We start from the raw sequence: 15,342 nt of genomic DNA, 5'->3' as shown, positions 1-15,342 counted from the left end.
TCTTATGAGTTTTAATACCATAGCCCATATAATGCTAGACTATCAAAATCACATTTACCTCATGTGACTGATTTTTCAGACGGCTGAACGAATTTGCAGCGCTCATTGTGGAGCACGCAAGACTTCATGAAAGGGAAATAATATGCAAACAAATGCAGTCAGACTCAAGAAAAATAGACACACTTCACCTCAAAGGAGAGGGAGACACATCTGCTCTGAGAGGTCTCACAAAACAGCCCAACTAATATGAGCAAAAAGCTCAAGCAGAGAACTTTGCATGAAGAATTACAGTAGCAAGTTTGCATCTATCATATCAAAAGCTACATTAGGGTCGTCTATAGAAGGGCAAGTGCACAAGGCATCAGACAACGTAATTGGCAACGTACATCCTGTGAGGTAGCTTTTATGGCCATAATCATTTTGGATGTCTGGTTCCTATCACCACCACTGTAAAGAAATCTGACTCTAAGTTTTTCTAGAATGGCTCATTTCACATCAAACCACTTTGTTTACATCTCAATGACTGAATTATGCACACATGTTGAAAAAATAGCGGAACTACCCCTTAATAAAGGTGGAACTGGGCCTCCCTTCAATGGTCCTTCAATTATAACTGATGGAAAACAATAATCATTACTATTATACAACTCAACCCACCCTCAATACAAAGGCAAGAGGGTGACCAGGCCTTCAAGCTAAGGACTCTTTGCATATCTGATTTAAGCACAGTTCTTGATTAGCTCCTCTGCATTCACAAAATGTGAAGTCAAGTACAAGATTTTTTTTTTTACTGCACCGGTCCAGCTGGTCTGGAAGGTGATCCCCACTGAGAAATCCACTCCTTACATGAATTAGCAGAAGATTAAGATATCGCTACCCTTTTACCCCAGAGCCAGAGGAGAAAAAAATCAATTAATTCATTAGGAACCAGCCCCAGTCCTAATAAACTAATGAGCTATTCTGCTGTATAATATTATCACTCACTGAGCGGGTCTTATCCACAAAGAAGCTTCCAGGATAAATTAACTGCAACAACAAACCATTAATATGTATGAAATGATTAGAGCTGCAGCAGGGGGCATGTACCCATGACTAAATATGCATTGCTCTGGCTCCTGGGAGCTGACATGACAAAGCTCCATGGCTCTTACATCCCCCCCTTTCCCCTCCTGTCCCCCTTCTTATCCAGTACTTAAATGGACCAGGTTTTTCAAAAACATTGTCACAACTGTAAGATGGCAGAGTCTCATGTCGAAAGCCATAGTTGATCTTTCAGAACGTCTGTATAATTACATTGTCAAGATGTAAACAAAGTCTTTCAGAGTGATTTGATGTGAAATGTGTCATTCTATAGAAACGAGTCAGGTCAGAATTGCCTATAGTGGTAGTGATAGGAACCAGACGTCTGAAGAGTTTAATGCCTCTAAAAGCTACCTCCGAAAATTACTACATGAAATGCTTACAAATATGTTGCTTGCTGCTTGAGGTACTGTTTTACAGTACTTGTGGAAAATAGTTTTGACCTAAAACATCTATTTTTCAATACATTAATGGCGGAGAGATAATGTAGGGTGTTGTAAGGCAAAATAGTCCCCAAAGAGAATGTTTTTTTTTTTTAGATTTACAACTATTTTACTGTTATCAACATTACATATCAAAACTCAGAAGATATGTGTAGGTTCACTGGTTGTTTTGGATAGTAAACAAACTGGCTATACTTGCACTGTAGACATCGGGACCCCTGGTTCCTATCACCACCATGTAGTTTCTCTACAGTGCACCATTTCACATCAAACCACTCTGAAGTTTGGAAAAATCATTAGAATTTTACTTTTATTAATGATATTAAAGCAATACTTGGGCAAATAATTCTAGAATTTGCCCTTAACCTCATATGTAGCCATTTACAAAGACATGTTTTGTGCCCAAAATTTGCTTCTTTAGTATCACAGCTTAACCCCTTAAAATCCCAAGCTTATTATACTAAGGCTTATTATTCAGTAACTACATGGACTTCAGTGCAAACTGGCTGAGCCATTCTTAGGTTATAGAAGTGTGTAATAAAACTTTGGGCCTGCCCACGAGTCCTGGCCATGTAAGGGGTTAATATGGCCCTATACTAAGAAGTAAATAAAAACATGACTAACACAAACTTAGACAAATTTGCAGCTTCAAGGTGGCTGTTATTACTTTTTATAGCTATGTCACATAAATTTGTCCAGAAACCAAATTTAATATTAAGTCAATCTGATGAAAGTGTGTAATGACAGTTTGCGTGATGCTAATTACAGTACAGAAGCTTCCATTAGCTACATTAGCCTCATAGCTCCAGTGAAAAAAGGGAAAATTGTACATTTGTCCATTTTTCACCAAACTATTCCTTAAATGATACAACACCTTTGTCTTCTATCGAGATCATTTAAATTCCTGTTTGATAGACTGTTAAGCTTTTCGGCTAAAGAGCTGACAGCTTCACTACACCTTCACATATGACTGTGTTCAGTTAAGCATTGCAGTCTGCTGACAAAACACAGCCACCTAAATGATTTCTTCCCACTTAATCCATTTACAACTTAATTGCATGTAAGAAAACGGATGACTTACGGCTTTCCTCTCTTTCTGGGTGAGACACAGTGCCAGGGAACATCTACCAAAGTCAACTAAAGCTGTTTCCAGCTGGGAGCTGTGCAATAGCAAGGGGAGGAGAACTGTGCCATCTTTTCAGCACTCAATTCAGATCTTTCTTAATTACAGACGGGCCAACTTCCTAGGACTCTGCTCCATGAATCCACAGCTCCTTTCACTTCAAAGGTAACTGTATATCCGAGCGGAATGGAGAGTGGGGGTCTCAGGCAGCAGCACTGCATGTCCAATGTGTAACAAAAAGCAAAGGAGGATCAGAGAAAAGGCATGCATGACACTAAGTGACGGTCAGGAGTTCAGCACAAATTTTATGCAATTCCTGAAAAAGGAAAACGGAGCAGCATTAGAGGGAGCGGGCCAAAATGTTTGCGGCTGGGAGTTTGGACATAGGAAGAGCCGGTGGTTACTTTGCGGCGAGTGGGACCGCAAGCAAATGAGACACAGGAGTATCACCAGCCATGAGTGCAGAGAGGGAGAGAAAAAAAACACAGCCGAGGGGAGGATAGCTCTGAGCTCACATTAATATTCCTCTAATGTCCCCGTGGAAGAAAAGAGTACTTGCAAAAGAGTTTGCACAAACAACTCTAGGCAGACTATGAAGGGTCCACTCGTGACACATCCACTGAAACAGAGGTTAATAATAATGTGCTTTTCTCTGGATGACACCATCAAACCCATCCAAACTTAGTCAGGCACTTGAGACGGAAACATCTGACCACACCAGAACAATTCCACATGCACACATCAATGAATGTATGTATGAGTGCATGCATAGCAAAAGGTGAAATGAGGAGGATGACCAGTCCAGGAGTCCAACGGCTAGGACAGCATGGCAGTAGATCTTTCCAGACTCATTATGACTATGCACTGACCCTGAAGTATCACAGGCCACACTAACCAAGTTCACTGGACTGTGGTCACCTCCACCAGCTGCCCAACCTGAGCTTCAGTTCATCAGTAGAATGGAGCACACTGAAGTCAGGAGGGCCGTCCTATATAAGAACCCTTTGTTTCTAAACTGTAAGCTACTTTCAACTGAACCGCACGGAAGTCCACGCTAGCGCTCCTGCTCAGCATTACGTAATCGCCGAGTCCATTTTAAAACGGCAAACCCGCGCTGACCGAGCCGATCGGAAGAAAACAGCATTAGCCTCGACGCCACGAAGTAGCCTCCTCCAAAAAACTCACCGAGTGCTCCGCGCTGGGGTGCGGATCTGGCCGGCGCCCTCCAGAGCCAGCAGAAGAGGAGCAGGAGGGAGAGCGAGGGGCAGCGGGGCGCCATGCTCACGGCCAAGCTCACACAGAGTCCCGAAACAGCCCTAGGGCCATGGTTCCGCTCGGGCTGGCATGGAGAGCTCCGCGCCTGGATGCCCACTCCCTTCCAGAGCGAGCACACTGCTCCTCCTCGCGCTTCTATTGTCCTGTTTGGGGAGGGCGGAGAGGGGGGTGGGGTGGGGAGTGCGCGCTCCCGCGTCGAGCCATGCCCTCTGCTGGTGGAGCGAGAAGCCTGATCCTGAACTGCCTGAGGTCCCTTAGAGAGGACATCAGCTTTTCTTGAGACATCTACAGTGCTGTGCTGAAGTCAGAGACCACCCTGTACTTATTTAATGTCCAGCCATTAAGAAGTTATTCATTTTTCAGGAGATTTCTGAGGAGATTAGATAAGGAAAGTGAAAGTCAAAAGACAAAAGTGGGAAAACAGGAATGAACTCCCAAAACTGGAGAAAATGGGACTCGAAGACCATGCAGCTCCTGGTAGACCACCAAAACTGTCACCATTAGATAAACTGTACTTATTAAAAAATAACAACTTTTACAATTTAGTCTATTTAAAACACCTGGTGACACTTTAGGAGGGTTAGGATTAGGGTCAGGGTTGGGTTAGGGTCTGGGTAAGGTTGGGTAAGATTAGGTTTTTGTGTAATGGAAGCAACATATTAACAATACATCTTCTTAATGTAAGTAATGTAGCAACAGAACATCTACAAGACGTTTACTTCAGTGTATACAGATGCTTCACTACTGCTACCTCACTGATATGTTGTCGATGTGTTACTGATAATCTGTTAAGAGTTTATTAATCATCTACAAACAACCACTCCAAATGAAGTGTTACCAAATATACAAATTTGGTATTATACAATACAATTTAGTAGATGAGAGTTGTAGCAGTAATTCCATGTAATTTCTGTGTTGTTTTATTCATTCTGTCTGTTCTAGTTTTATTGATTTAGATATTTTATATTTGTTCTAATTTCTGTTTACTACATTATTGTAGTGGATTTTTTATGCATGCTTTATGTATGTGTGTATATATATATATATATATACACACACACACACACACACACATATATATATATATATATATATATATATATATATATATATATATATATATATACATACATATTCATGTCACTGTAAGTTCAATGTCTAACCTTCCCTTGTATAAATAATGAGATGTAGGAGAAAATTAAGCTCCACTAGCTCCACATCCTTCCTGAGAAGACAACGCTATGGGTCTAAAAGGATGTGTAGCTACCAAGAAACCTTTACTAAGGAAAGGAAACTGACAAAAAGAGTCACAAAAAGAGTCCAGACCTCAACATCACTGAATGTGTTTGAGAATACTTGGATTGTAAAAAGCAGAAAATGCAACCAACTTTTAAGACTGAACTTGCAGTAAAGATTTATTTGGAAAAATGAACACAAGTCCCCCAGAGAAGAACGGAAGCTGTAATAGAGGCAATGAGTGAACACACTAAATACCGAAAATGACATTATATTTGTGGACGATTATGTGTAATTTAATTTTAAGTATATGTTTTTTCCTTTTTTTTCTGACACTGCAAAATAAATAATTTAACAGCGGTTGTCTTGCGCTGTGTACACTTACTATATATCTGAACAGAGCACATTGAAAAAGATTTCACTTTGAACTGAATTCATTGAATGATTCAAACGTGTCAAGTGGTTACAAATGAATAAAATGTGTTACACCAACACAATTATTACCAAAACAAGTAACCTCAAAGAAAGTAGCACAGTGATTAACACTTCAAGTGCTGTAAGACCAAGCATAATACCAAACAACTCTGGGATTGGGATTAAGAAGATGAAGATGAAGACCTCTTACTTCTCAGCAAGCTTCCAAAATTGCAGAGGCTTGACTCTGCCTGGCCTGCAGATTTTAGCACTGGAGGAGTTGTTAAACTAAACCAAAGCAGTTCCACCATGAACAGAGCTTGATGAGGCACAGCGGCTGAGGAAGAGGGACTAGGGTCACTTTGAAATGTGGAGTAAAAGATATTCATGTCAACAACTCTTCAAAACCACATGTTAATAAAACAAATAAAGCCTGAACTTGATTGCTGTACAAGAATTTCATTTTGTGCCAAAACTTTTATGACTTCGCAGACAGAAAATCCTCACTTCTCAAAGAAAGAGCTTGTAATGCAGGATCCTCCGTCACACCATTTAAAATATATGCACTGGTTAGAGAGCTATAAATCTGCTAAATCATCTAAATAATCTGGATAATGCAAAATGGTACTTTGTGTCATAAACATGTTCAGTAATACAAAGTTGGTCATTCTTTTGGAGACTGCTCTGCAGGTAGCTCCTGTGTGGCATCAATGTCATCTTCATCTTCATCAATCGGTGGATGGTTAGGCTTGAAGAAACCGCTCTGTGAACAGACTCCCGCTGAGACTAACTTACCTCTAAAATTTTTTTATCATAAGTAGCACAGTAGCTACTATTACAACTGCACTGTGTGAATAAGCACGGCACAATGGCCTCTAGTGTTCAGAACAAATGTGCCAGTAATTAAACGTTTTACCGTCCCAGTTAATGATAAGCCACTATCAAAGGTTAAATCATAAGAAAACCATTTTATTTGGATATAAACTGTGGCCAAGAATTATATTAACATATGTATTTAAAAATGTCCCCGATGATAGATCACGTCAAGCTCAGAACAACATACAAAGAACACACAACACTAGTGTCAAAATAACACAGTATGCTGCCAACAAGATCTTACTATACATAAGCATTATTTTAAAGAAACATGAAAGAAATCTGAACGTAAAGTTACATTATGTAAGATCTGTGAGTTTGGAGAACATTTTGTAATGTCGGTTGTGCCTCAAACCCCTTCCCCAAGCAGATGAATCTGACGATCGTGAGCATATTCAAAGAAAACTCAGTCAAATTTGGTGAATGTAAGTGAATTGTCTACTATTGTCATCATATCTTCATCAGTATAATGTTGGTTTTACATTGGAATCATAAACATTGAGCCAGACCTTCTTTTTGTGCCTGTGACATTAATATGCTGCGGTCTGAATAACTGCTGTGAAACTGATGCCTCTGCCCTTAAATGATAATTTCATGCTTTACAGGATGACTCACAGCAGCGCACAGATTTCATATTTGAATGTGTTTTCTTTTCCACTGATTCCGTTATGCTACTTTTTTTAATTTGTACAAAAACACTTACATAACGGAGCTTTAAATATCTTTCAGAACTGTATTTGCTTTTGAGCGGAGTGCTGTAATCAGGTTCATTCTTTTGGTGACTGCTCTGCTTGCAGCTCCTGTGTGGCATCATCATCATCTTCGTCATCAGTCGGAGGACGGTTGCGCTTGAAGAAACCCATCTGCAAACAGACTCTTGTTGAGACAAACTTATCTCGAAAAATTCTCGAAAAATTCTCAATACAACAAGCAATAAGCATGGCACAATGGCCTCTAGTGTTCAGAACATGACAGTACCTTCCAGAAGATGATGCTTAGCATAGCCAGGAGCAGGAGTCCGGCAATGACCGACACCAAAATCCACCACACAGGCATTTCTTTCTGACCATCTGGACTCCTCCAAACCACTGTAGTATTTGTCTGCCCACAGACCACAGATAAAAACTTACATCAATCATCTCTTAACCCCTGAACCACTTAACTTCTCAGGGCTGTTATATCCTAAGGTTTTTTCTTCAGCAATCACACGTAAAACCATGCAAACTGACTGTGTTATGCTTCATGGTTCATGTATATACGAGCGAGGAATGGAAGTCTGGACCTGCTGGCAGCTCCTGGGGGCCTTTATGTAAGCTTCAGTTCCTCAGTCTCATTTGTAATCTAAATTACATTTTAATCAGAGATGGTTAGAAAAGTCTGAATAAGTAAAAGTATCATTACTGCTATGAAATAATAACTCAGTTTAAAATAAATTTGCCTAGCAAAAAACAACTTGTGTAGCAATAAATAATAGCAGGTCAAAAATATGCTGAAGTACTGATTTTCCTATAAAACTGTGGTAGAACTTCTTGGCACATCCCACATGTACCAGTATAGAAACTGAGGTACAGTTCTTCTCTCTGTGGGTCTAAAATGAATTCTAAACTCTTTTTTGTGCAACTGTAAAGCAGTCCAGTAGCTGAACCAACAGAGCAGAATGAACTCAAACACAAAAAGGTGAAGCTGATTAAAAAGTACATTATTTTCCCCACAAATACACTGGAGTATAAATCAAAGCTATATCAATTGAAATGTACATAGCAGTCAAAAAGTGTGATGGACAGGTGGACAGATGTAAATTAGCTGTCTTTTGTGACATCACAAAAACAATTAATTCAATATGGGCTGTTTTTGCAGCATGGTTTCCATATCTGGACTGCATGAACTGGGTACACGTTGACATATTAATTCAAAGTAAGGAAAGCTAGGGAAATTCAGTTTTCCATGATATTGGCCCTTTCAGATTATAACTCCATTTCCCAAAAAGTTGGCATGCTTTGCAAAATGTAAATAAAAACAAAATGCAATGATGTGCAAATCATTTAAACCCTATATTTCATTGAACATAGTTCAAAGACAACATATCAAATGTTGAAACTATGAAATGTTTATTGTTTTTTGAAAAATAGATGCCCATTTTAAATTTGATGCCAAAAACACATTCCAAAAAAGTTGGGAAAGGGCAAAAAAAGGCTGGTAAAGTTGTGCAATGCTAAAAAAAAACACCTGGTGGTTAACTGGAAACAGTTCAGTAATATGACTGGGTATAAAAAGAGCATCTCAGAGAGGCGGAGTCTTTCAGAAGTAAAGATGAGGAGGGGTTCACCACTCTGTGAAAGACTACACGATCAAATAGTGCAACAATTCAAGAATAACGTTTCTCAACATAAAATAGCAAAGAACTTTTGCTTTTCATCATCTACGGTACATAATAACATTAAAAGATTCAGAGAATCTGGAGAAATCACTGTATGCAAGGGACAAGGCCAAAAACCAGTATTTGTTGGCCGTGATCTTTGGGCCCTCAGGTGGCACTGCATTAAAGACAGACATGATTCTGTAGACGAAACCACTGCATGGGAAACACTTCTGAAAACCACTATCTATGAAAACAATTTGTTGTTGCATCCACAAATGCAAGGTAAAAGAAGAAACCACATATAATACTGGATCCAGAAACGCCACCACCTTCTCTGGGCCTGAGCTTATTTAAAATGGACTAAGGGGAAGTAAAAAGTGTCCTGTGGTTCAACAAATCAACATTTGAATTTTTTTGGAAATCATCAATGCTATGTCCTCCGGGCGAAAGACCACTCACGTGAATGTGAACGTCTGTGAAGGCACCATTAATGCTGAATGATATGTACATGTTTTGGCAACATATGCTGCCATCGAGATGACATCTTTTTCAGCAAGACAATGCCAAACCACATTCTGCATGTATCACAACAGCATTTCTTTGTATTAAAAGAGTTTGGTGCTAAACTAGCTTGCCTGCAGTCCAGATCTGTCACCCAATGATAACATTTGGCTCATTATGAAATGAAAAATACAACAAAGGAGACCCCGAACTGGCGAGCAGTCGGTCTCCTCAGTTCCCAAATGCTTACAGAGTGTTGTTAAAAGAAGAGGTGATGAAATACAGTGGTAAACAAGCCCAACTTTTTTGGAATGTGTTGTTGACATCAAATTCAAAATGGGCTTATATTTAAAAACAAAAAAACAATAATATTTCTCAGTTTCAACATTTGATATGTTGTCTTTGTAGTATTTTTCTTTAATAATACGGTTTATATGATTTGCATATCATTGCATTCTATTTTTATTTACATTCTGCACAGCGTCCCAACTTTTTTGGAAATGGGGTTGTATTAACCGAATAATCAGCCAGCAACTTAAGGGGTTAATTGACCTACACTAACTGGTCGATCAGAGCAAAGTTTTAGAGAAGGCTTACCTCTGCTTGTCCACTTGGAAAGACTTTTGGCTGGATTTTGGAAGGTACATTCAGTACCTCGAAATAAGCACTGGACAGGAGGACATAATTTACATAAGGCGTCTGCAGAGGGAGGAGTAAAAAAGAGAGAAAGAGAAACAGAGAGATTCAGTGAAATTTTTTACACATTGACCAAATTCTGTATCGGTTTCGCTGATGGTCTGATTCAAAAACCGTCTGCTCACTACTGCTGGCCAGAAGTGGTCCCTTCCTCACCTGTAAGAAGGTGTTGACCCACAGCCGGGCCGCCACCCTCACAACTGCTCTGCCGTCTCTCTGCAGCCCTGCAGCCTCACAGTTGAACACCACACACGGCTCCCCGCTAGAGCAGTTCTGCACAGGGAAAAAGCACCCAACATTCACTATCCTCTTAGAAAATCATCATCATCAGCTCTGCTGGTCTTAATGTGACAGTATCTCAAAAACTCAAAATTACCCAATATTCCCTTAATTCCACATGTTGCTGATCAGGCCAGACATGTTTGGTGTCTGTAGTTTGTGCAAACTCCTGATCTTTTCTGTTTTTCACCACATTACTCCCTTTTTTTACCTATAATGTTTGCTATTGCCCTCTATTATTCCATATATTGCTATTAATCTTCCATAAACTGGACTGCTTTAAGTCCAGTTTGACTTCTTAGTTCATTTAATTAATTATCTCTATATTAACTATTTATATACCAACTTATTTTAAGCGGAAAATACATGTTGAAGCACACAGATTAAGTCAACTGATAGATTCGCTCTGCTTTTAATTGGGTATATTTAATTTATTAGTACAATGTTTAGTTAACATTTTTTAATGTTCAGGTAAATCAAGTTATCTTATTTAAACAGTAGAATTACACAGGACTCTTATTGTGATAGCAGTAGCGCTCTTGCTTGAACAAGGTGAAGACATCTACTAACACTACCCAACAAATGTAGACTTACATGCTGAGCTAACAATGTTCACAGCAGTCTAATGTAAACTCTCACATTTACCTTAGAGTTCTAGCCTGTATTGTTGCATACCTGTACATCTTAACAAGTTCAAGTCTTAGCACTTTGTGCAGAGCTAAACATAATGGGCAGTGAGGTATGGTCAAAGCACAGACCCACTGAGGTCAGCAGAGAATCAGTCGTGTCACTACTGCTGCCACATTACCAGGATAGTGCTGTTTCCACACTGAAATCCATAATTAGAGATACATGAAAAAAACAAACCTTCTAAAACTACTGATGTTCGGACCTTGGTGTCCTTAAATCTAGTTATGGCCATGCTTACACCTCATACATTAGCACTGTGCAACCTACACGCCTAAATCATCAGATATCTGCTTTAAATAGTGCTAAGCTGTGAAGTAATCTGAAATAGATTTGCTTATGTGGTTTCTGAGAGCAAAATCCATCTGACATTCTGTAACAACTTAACACAGTTTGAGGCAAGCTTGTGACAATTTAGGCCAAAGTCCTTGTAGGAAAGTCTATTCACTCAGCAGCCATCTTGGCAATGCCCTCAAGCAGGTATTTTCACTCATACAAGACCAGGCTTCCATCTCTTTAAAAGAGAATAAGTCCATACACCCAAAACTAAAAGCTACATTAATGTTTCAAAAACATATTTGAAATCACTGATGAAATCTGACAAAACTAGCACAAATAGTTTACAGCATTTGGCTCAAATAATGCACAAAAAACATGTTTTTTCTTGTTGTTCTGGCTTCTACTCATATACGTATCTCCATAACAAATGGGGGCTTTTACCAATACTCCTTTACCAACAAGACAACTGGCTCTTTTCATTAAGGGGCAGGACTCCTGATGTACAGCCACCTTGTTGAGCATTACAAACTTTTCTATTTTTTTCAAAAGAAGAAGTGTTTCCTCTTTTATTATGTCTGCAAGGTTTAAAAATGTGCAATTGTACACAACCTGAACATTTTGTCACACAGTTGTGCTTCAGGCTCCTTCCTGGAGTGAATGAATCTGATGTTTGTGAGCACATCAAAGGGACCTCAAACCTGAGGATGTGAGTGAATAATCTATTACTGTCATCATGTCTTCTTCAGTATAATGCTGATTTTGCATTTGAGACCTAAACATTGGGCCACATCTTTATGATCATGTGTTATTATGTAAAAGTGTATGACGTGATCTGGAAACACCCGCAAAATCCGACCAGATGCCTCTGTCTTTTAAATGACTGTTTCAGGCTTTACTGGGAGACTTGCAGTAGTGCATGGACACTCTCTTTAGCATGTTTTAGCACATTTCAATAGCGCTTCCTCAATTTTAACAAAAAATCTTACATAGCTCAACTTTAAGAATGCAGTTTGCAAAAAGCTAATTGGTGGGGTCTAGATTTCTAATAACTCCAGTGCAACCTAATGCAAATTTGGATGATCAAATACATTTTTTGTAAAGGAAGTGATGTAAATTTGATTGCTCATTAAACTATTCCTTTAAGGTCAATCATACACTAAGACCTCTCAGATGAACATAAGGACACTTGCTGTTTCTTGTACAGAACCCTAAAATATGTAAATAATTAAGGAAGCTACCTTTAAAATGACCTGGTCAAGATACAATTAGTTATAGGGAGGAGGATATATTATATTATAGCCCCCTCTCCTGGTGTAGGTCTATATTTACAGCTGTTACAGCAGCTCAGCAGGCCAAAGCTGTTAGATTAACCTAATTAGGAGCAGAAACTAGATGATGAGGATCATGATCCAACAACAATTTAGCAAATTTCAAGACCTCTGGGCTCCAGCTTGTTTCCCCAGTGTGCTGGACACATGAACATGGACAAAGTTTCTTACCACATGGACAGTTTCTCTGCGCTGCTGGCCAGGCTCGTCCTGCTGCTGCTGGACCTCACGTTTGTTGAGATGGTGAACAGACATCACAGTATTGTTTGTGGGCTCTGATTTCACTAGCTATGAATAAAAACAGGAACAGCACAAACACATGACAACAGCATTGTCATGCAAGTTCAATATTATTTATTATAGTGCAAATATCATATAAGATACAATGTTTATATAGGGTATATGTTATATTTATACAACTCCATTTCCAAAAAAGTTGTAACGCTGTGCAGAATGTAAATAAAACTAGAATGCAATGATATGCAAATGATGTGAACCATATTTTTAAAGAAAAACACTACAAAGACAACATATCAAATGTTTAAACTGAGAAATTTTTTTGTTTTTTGAAAAATATATGCCCACATATATGCCAACAACACGTTCCAAAAAAGTTGGGACGGGGGCATGTTTACTACTGTGTTTCATCAGTTCTTCTTTTAACAAACTCTGCAAGTGTCTGGGAACTGAGGAGACACTGCTGTAGTTTTGAAAGTGAAATGTTTTCCCATTCTTACTTGATATATGATTTCAGCTGCTCAACAGTTCAGAGTTTCCTTTGTTGTATTTTTCATTTCATAATGTGGTAAATGTTATCAGTGGGTGACAGGTCTGGACTGCAGGCAGGCCAGTTTAGCGCCCGCACTCTTTTAATCGGAGCAATCCTGTTGTAATACATGCAGAATGTGGTTTGACGTTGTCTTGCGGAAATAATCAAGGGCTTCCCTGAAAAAGACGTCATCTGGATGGCAGCATATGTAGCCAAAATATTCAGCATTAATGGGGCCTTCACAGCTGTGCCAGTCACCCATGCCATGTGCACTAACCCCTATACCATCATGTATACTGGCCTTTGAACTGTGCACTGATAACAAGCTGAGTGGTCTTTAGCCCGGAGGACACAGTGTCCATGATTTCCAAAAAGAATTTCAAATGTTGATTTGTTGGACAACAGGCCACTTTTTGTTCACTTCCCCTTAGTCCATTTCACAGGAGCTCAGGCCCAGAGAAGGTGGCAGCATTCCTGGATCCTGTTTGTATATGGTTTCTTCTTTGTGTTTTAGAGTTTTAACTTGCATTTGTGGATGCAGCGATGAACTGTTTTCACAGACAGTGGTTTTCAGAAGTGTTCCTGAGCCCATGCAGTGATTTCCACTGCAGAATCATGTCTGTCTTTAATGCAGTGCAAAGATCATGGCCAGCAAATACTGTTTTTGGCCTTGTCTCTTACATACTGAGATTTCTCCAGATTCTTTTTGAAACTGAATGTTATTGTGTACCGTAGATGATGAAAAGCAAAAGTTCTTTGCTATTTTATGTTGAAAAATTAATTGTTGCACTATGTACTCGTGCAGTCTTTCACAGAGTGGTGAACCCCCATCTTTACTTCTGAAAGTCTCAGCCTCTCTGGGATGCTTTTTTATACCCAATTATGTTACTGACGTGTTGCCAATCAACCACCAGGTGTTTTTAGCATTACACAACTTTACCAGCTTGTTGTTGCCCTGTCCCAACTTTTTTGGAACATGTTGTTGACATCAAATTCAAAATGTGCACATATTTTTCAAAAAACAATGAAAAGTTTCAACATTTGATATTTTGTCTTTGTACTGTTTTCAATTAAATATAGGGTTTAAATGCACATCATTGCATTTTGTTTTACATTTTTCACAGCGTCCCAACTTTTTGGGAAATGGGGTTGTAGTTTATTATGGCTAGAATAAGACAAAATACTTATACTTACACAGTGTAACAACTATTAATGCTCTTTTCATTATAGTGAACACATCTAAAGTGTCTTTTAAATTAGATTTGAAAGACGTAAAAAGTACAAGACTAGTATGTTACAATCATTTTATATATCTATCTGTAGCCAATGCAAGTTAATTCTAATTCCACACTTTTGAATGGTAATGGTATTGTACATTAAATTCTAAGCCTGGCTTTACACAGTGAAATAATCATGCAACTTCAGTTTCGTGAACCCTACATGAAATTAAATTGCACCTACGTTGCATAATGTCGTGTCCTGCAATTCATTTGAAACTCTGACGCAACAGTTGCAAACGTCTCAGCGAATAAAATTACACCTCACAAATGACTTGATAGCAAGAACTGTACAGTGCATCAAAAATACAAGCTGCTAATTTGTCTAACTGGAGGATTAAGAGAATGTGTTGTATGCAACTGTTTTTTTTTTTGAGTTGCAGTTGTATAACTGTTAAGTTGCACAGAAATGTTTAATGAAACCTGCAACAGGCAACTAGTTGCATGAAAGTTTCACTGTGTAAAACCAGTTTAACCACATATTGAAGCCCTGATTCACAGTCAGAGCTGCAAGTAGATGACTGCAGCCAGTAGGTGGCACTCTTACCCCATGTGGATCAATGTTGTAGTTGGTGCTGCAGGAGAGGAGCTCCTCAGAAGCGTTGGCAAACACATAGAGGAGGTAGGATCCATTCTGCTGCACAGGGAAATGCAGCTGGAGCCTGGCATTCACTGGGCTTGGCCCTTTATTCCTTAACTGAAAGCACAGAGGAGCCAGGA

General features: G+C 39.1%; 2 protein-coding genes across 2 annotated transcripts in view; both read right to left on the bottom strand.

Annotated features, from left to right (window-relative positions):
- The window catches only part of fam171a2a (family with sequence similarity 171 member A2a), a 60,447-nt gene extending 56,482 nt beyond the window's left edge, over positions 1-3,965 (bottom strand). Inside the window, exon 1 of the mRNA XM_036589540.1 lies at positions 3,832-3,965. Coding sequence (XP_036445433.1) covers positions 3,832-3,925 — 94 coding nt within the window. The 5' untranslated portion in view covers positions 3,926-3,965. The remainder of the gene's footprint in view (positions 1-3,831) is intronic.
- A 2,554-nt stretch (positions 3,966-6,519) lies between these two features.
- itga2b (integrin, alpha 2b) overlaps positions 6,520-15,342 on the bottom strand; it is a 39,427-nt gene continuing 30,604 nt past the window's right edge. The window contains exons 25-30 of the mRNA XM_036590200.1: positions 15,170-15,319; positions 12,748-12,864; positions 10,160-10,276; positions 9,905-10,006; positions 7,426-7,548; positions 6,520-7,310 (exon numbers count right to left, since the gene is read on the bottom strand). Of these exons, the coding sequence (XP_036446093.1) occupies positions 7,215-7,310; positions 7,426-7,548; positions 9,905-10,006; positions 10,160-10,276; positions 12,748-12,864; positions 15,170-15,319 (705 nt within the window). The 3' untranslated portion in view covers positions 6,520-7,214. The remainder of the gene's footprint in view (positions 7,311-7,425; positions 7,549-9,904; positions 10,007-10,159; positions 10,277-12,747; positions 12,865-15,169; positions 15,320-15,342) is intronic.

This window comes from Colossoma macropomum, unplaced genomic scaffold, assembly GCF_904425465.1.
Source record: "Colossoma macropomum unplaced genomic scaffold, Colossoma_macropomum, whole genome shotgun sequence".
NCBI lineage: Eukaryota > Metazoa > Chordata > Actinopteri > Characiformes > Serrasalmidae > Colossoma > Colossoma macropomum.
This window is presented reverse-complemented; position numbering and strand designations above follow the sequence as displayed.